Source organism: Plectropomus leopardus, unplaced genomic scaffold (assembly GCF_008729295.1).
Source record: "Plectropomus leopardus isolate mb unplaced genomic scaffold, YSFRI_Pleo_2.0 unplaced_scaffold15564, whole genome shotgun sequence".
NCBI classification, from domain to species: Eukaryota; Metazoa; Chordata; class Actinopteri; order Perciformes; family Serranidae; genus Plectropomus; species Plectropomus leopardus.
The window spans coordinates 1-4990 of record NW_024616683.1 but is presented as its reverse complement, the minus strand read 5'-3'; the positions used below and the strand labels follow the sequence as shown (position 1 = coordinate 4990).

The following is a 4990-nucleotide window of genomic DNA, read 5'->3' as shown; positions in this document are numbered from 1 at the left end:
ATCAGCGTGCCTGTTATACTCTATTGATTGGAAAGAGAAGGTGTATGCTCTATATATGATACAATTAATTTTTATTTAAAAGAAGTCTGGTGGGTTTGGGTATGGCAATTTGGGGCACTTTCTGGATAAAACAAAAAGGATCTTACTCTTAAACCTTAAGATTTATATGTACGGATGCTTTTTATAATGGTGACATTTCTAATAATCTCAGTCTGTCAGTGACAAAAACAAGCAGTTTTAGTTAGTGGACTTAAAATGACAGTGCAAACTGGTGGTTACATGTCAAACTAAAAACTTTTTGATCATAAAAACTCAGTAATGACCATTTGCAAACTGACTGAAGCACACCTACCTTTTCAACAGCAGCTCAGCATCTTCAGCCTCTATGGTTTTTCTCTTTGCATGAGCAGCGTACGTCTCCAAGTCCTCCGCCAGCCGGTCAAAGTATTTATCCATTCTGTTAAAGACAGTGAATTATAATGTACAGGTAGAAATCCATGACCTCACAATATTACAAAGAAAAAAAAAAAAACATCATAGGCAACCAGCTTTTTGATTAATACATTTAAAGACTCAAAAACAGTACTTACATTTCTTGTAGGACAGGGTACACATCTGCAGAAACCTTTGTTTTTGCAAAGTGCTTGAACACACCCATGAGATAGGTTTTGGGAAAGCCTGCTTCCTTTTTAGCTGGCCGTTTCCTCCTCTGTTTCACCTGCTTTTGTTTGGGTGCAGGAAAAGCTTGACCTGTACTGTTGCTGGAATAATAGATATTAAAGGAACCTGTCAGTTACAGAAAAGATGATAAAACCTACAAAAACCAATGGACCTTATTATCGCCTTCTGGAGAGACACACAAGTTAAAAATATGCAGAATTTTTTTTTAACTATATATCTGAAATTCTGGTTGGACAATGTTTTATCCACCTGGCTCCATTTTTAATATTTATTGTCATGTAAAAATGTCAGTTTTTGGTCTAACTTACCTGGCTTGAACATTCTTAAAAACAGAAGGTGAAGCCTGAGCATCGGCCGGAAAAAAGTGTATTTTCTGTTTGACAAACGCTGGAGTCTTGCTCGGGAGCTCTGGAGATTGAAGAAAATAAAACATACTCGTATTCTTTCTGTTTTGTTTTTTTTAAATAACACACACATACACACACACACACAAAGAGAGACTGACCACCACCCTCTTCATCATCTTCTTCATCCTCCCACTCCTCCCCCTGTTGAGCAGGGTCCTGTTCAGCAGGGTCCTGGGGAATGTCTTCAATATCAGGCGTCACCTCCGGGAGAGTAAACGCGTTCTCTTTATCAGCGTCAGACTCGGCCTCTGTGTAAGAGGCATCGGCCTGTTCTTGGTTTGAGAACTCGGCCGAGTCAGGGATCCCTGAATGAAGCTGATCGCCGTCTTGGCTTTCCATTTCCAGTCTGGTGTGTGCTTTAGACGTTCTATCAGACCATCCTACACACAAACAACAACAAAGAGAGCTTTAAAATTCCTTGACATGCATTACACAGTTTATTAAGAGCTGGGAAGTATAGCAATATTTGTAATTATATTTCAGTCCAACCTCAACTATTAGTTTATGGCTTTGTTTCACTTAACACTACAACCATAAAATATGCCACACAGCCAATGTAAGGGCTGCAACTAACAGTTAGTGTCACTGTTGCATGATATGTTGATTATTTTTTTGATTAACCACTTATTTGTTTGTTCTATAAAATGCCAGAAAATGGGGGAAATGTGGATCAGTGTTTGAGACCCAAGATGATGTCCTCAAATGTCTTGCTTTGTCTGCAACTCAAAATGTTCAGTTTAGTGCCATAGAGAAATAAAGAAACCCAAAAATATTCACATTTATGACACCGGAATTTTGAGGGGGGTGGGGGTGGTTTCCTGTAAAAAAAAAAAAAATAGCTGAAATAGATAAATAATTTAGTTTGTGATTAATTTAATAATTGACAACTAATTGATTAATCATTGACACTCTAGTCAAAGTTTTTTTAACTGTCAACAAAACAGTATTAACTATTTACTATAAATGTATTCTATAACATTTTAAATCTCTTGATTTTTGCAACAATTGCTTGTATATATAGTTTCACTTTCTCTGACTGTGTTATGCACCAATACACTAAAGCAAATCTGTATGTGGAAATCTACTTGGCAATAAAGTGATTATGATTCTGACTAGAACTGAAAAAAATAGTAAACCAATTAATTAGTAAATGCACAGAAATTTAATTACCAACAATTCTGAAAATTGATCAGTGGTTTAATTTGTTTATTGTGCCAGAATGCCACATTATTTGTGGATCCAGATTTTCAAATGTGGGCCCTGCTGCTTTGCTCTCGTTCACAGATTTATCATAACAATAGTTGTTAGTCACATCGAGATTTTCGTCCTCACCTGCCTCTGTAGCGTCTGCAAAATCTCCCCCTGCCTCTGTGACGGGCATAATGAGGCCGCCCTCTGAGCGATGAGCCCTTCGACTGATGTGTTCCAAGTCACGTTCCAGCTGTTTTGATGTCTGCTGAACATCTGTCTCCTCCTGCTCGCCATCATGCTCGTTGTCAAGTTGAGAATCAGCCACATCGTCCGCTTCTTCAGATCGAGAATGGGCTGCAGGGGCCTCTGGACCACTCTGATATTCTGCAACGTCCTCCGGAGACTGAGAATCAACAGCTTTATCTACTTCTTCAGTTTGAGAGTCTGGTACAAACTCCTCTTCCTCAGACTGAGACCCGGCTGTAACGTCCTCCTCAGGCTGCGAATCAACTCCACTTTGACCTTCTTCAGTCTGAGAGTCACCCTCACGTTCTTCTTCTTCAGTTTGAGGCTCTGTTGCGGCCTCCTCTTCCTCAGACTGAGACTTGGGTGCAGCATCGTCTTCAGTGTGAGAGTCAGCTGCATCTTCCTCCTCTGTTTGAGCTTCCACTCTGTTCCCCTCGTCCTCAGACTCAGCTGCATCGTCCCTTCCAATAGTCTGGGATTCGGCCTCCTCTTCCTCAGATTTCAACATGGCTGCAGCATCTTCAAGCTGACCATCAGCTGTGCTCTTCTCCTTTTGAGATTCAGCTGCATCTGCATCTTGCTCTGACTGGGATTCTTCACTCTGAGGTTCAGCTCCTTCTTCAGTTGGAAATGCATAAACTGACTTTTCTTTCCCCAGCTCGCTCTGCTCCACCTCCATCTGTTCCTCCTGCTCCATGTGTCTCTCCAGCTGAGACGCCAGCACCGTTGGCTTGTCCTGAGTTGCAACGATGGAAAAGTTAGAGGCGACGGCATCAGGCTGGGTGTAAAGAGCCGTGTTGCAGTGAAGGATATCAGTCGTGAGATCAGGTTCACTGAGTTTGCTCAGGCCCAAAGTGAAGCCCTCAGAGAAAGCGGTCTCACTGAGGCCCCGCTCCACCTGCACAAAGCTGCTCACTCCTGGGTGACAGGAAGGGAGAGAGAAAACCACACAAGGAAAAATTAACATCAGCAACGACACTGAGGAGAGCAGACACAGATAATTTAATAATTACCACACATACTACACTATTTCCTCCATCATTCAAAAAGTACCAGCTATAGCTGCTTCCCCCCACCTGCCGCACTTCCAGATCTAAATACTTGAATGTCTGTGCTGATATGTTTCAAGAAGTATCAAAACTTTTCCAGTCAAACAATAACTGCATTTAATCATTTTTGTACCCAGATCTTGAAAAAATTACTATCTGTATAAGTTTGCTCGCAGCCAATCACCACAAGGTTTTTTTAAAATTGAAGCATTGTGTGATTGGCTCAAAACCACAGCAAATACATCACATACAGCCTGTGTTGCAGTGAAGTTGAGCACAGTGTATTTGACATGGTTGGCAGCTCAGTGTGCCACCAAAAACATTCAAGTTATCTACACTATACACCCGTGGCATCTGGTTTTTATGAAACTGAATGCTTCCATTCACTTGATTATTGCATGAAGTACTCTACTGGTATCGGTATCACTTTAAGGGTGCTGATATTGGTACAGGTATTGTTGACTTGTAGTACATATGATCACTCATGGGACAAAAAGAACATTTATGTTAGGTTTCAAAAAGTATTATAATCATTATAATTACCTCCCATCTCCCTTTTATTAACAGCAGCGCCAAATTCTTCCACTGTGATTTTTCGACGGTTAGAAACTCTTCTCTGCAGGCCCTTTTTCTCAGTCCGAACATCCACAAATGGTGTTTTAAGACTCAGAGAAGAGGAACTGCAAAACAGATTGGACAGATTGCAGTTATTTTTTTTACAGCAATCTACTTTTCAAAAGTAAAAAAAAACAACAACTAACCAACATTAAAGGTTTTTTTTTTACCTTGACAAAGAAAGCAATGAATGGTCATCTACTGATTCTTCATTTTCCTCCTCAACATCTGTAAACAGAAGCGTTCATCAGGTAGACGTTAATCATACATGGTAACTGACACAGCTCATATGTTTCTAACATCTATTGTAAATGTATCAGTTTACAATAACAAACATTCTTAGGATCTCACAAAACCTCACTGAAACATCGATGTGTATCAACAGCGGCTTTAACCCTCAACAGGCATTGTAACTGCATGGTTGATTATACTGTAATTCTATTCAATTCAGTTTTATTATTTGATTTTTTCTACCATACAGTTTTTAAATGGATTATATTACTAGATTCAGTAATATTTGTATTTATTTATGTGTTTATTATTTATATTTATTTTGTTAAGTTAATTTTATTTCATTGTTTTATTATATAACAGTGACAATTTGTCTTTTTTTACCATAAATTCATTTGGTAAAATTCATTTTTATTTACATCTATTTTTTTGTTATTTATTTCTTGTATGATGTTACTTTTATTCTTAGATTTCGATTCTATATTACATCAACTTTTGTACTTTTTTAAAATGCATTATACTAAAAAAAGTTTTTTTTTCTTAATAAATTGATGCATTTTGTTAACATAT

At 38.6% G+C, this 4990-nt stretch overlaps 1 protein-coding gene across 1 annotated transcript; it reads right to left on the bottom strand.

Moving 5' to 3' along the window:
• Positions 1-352: 352 nt before the first annotated feature.
• LOC121964417 (centromere protein T-like) lies at positions 353-4430 on the bottom strand (the record flags this gene model as incomplete). The annotated part of the gene is made up of 7 exons (XM_042514625.1): positions 353-457; positions 591-761; positions 990-1089; positions 1187-1468; positions 2421-3443; positions 4118-4254; positions 4360-4430. Coding segments are annotated over 7 exons (1889 nt in total), but the record flags the coding sequence as incomplete, so codon positions are not given.
• Positions 4431-4990: the final 560 nt, after the last annotated feature.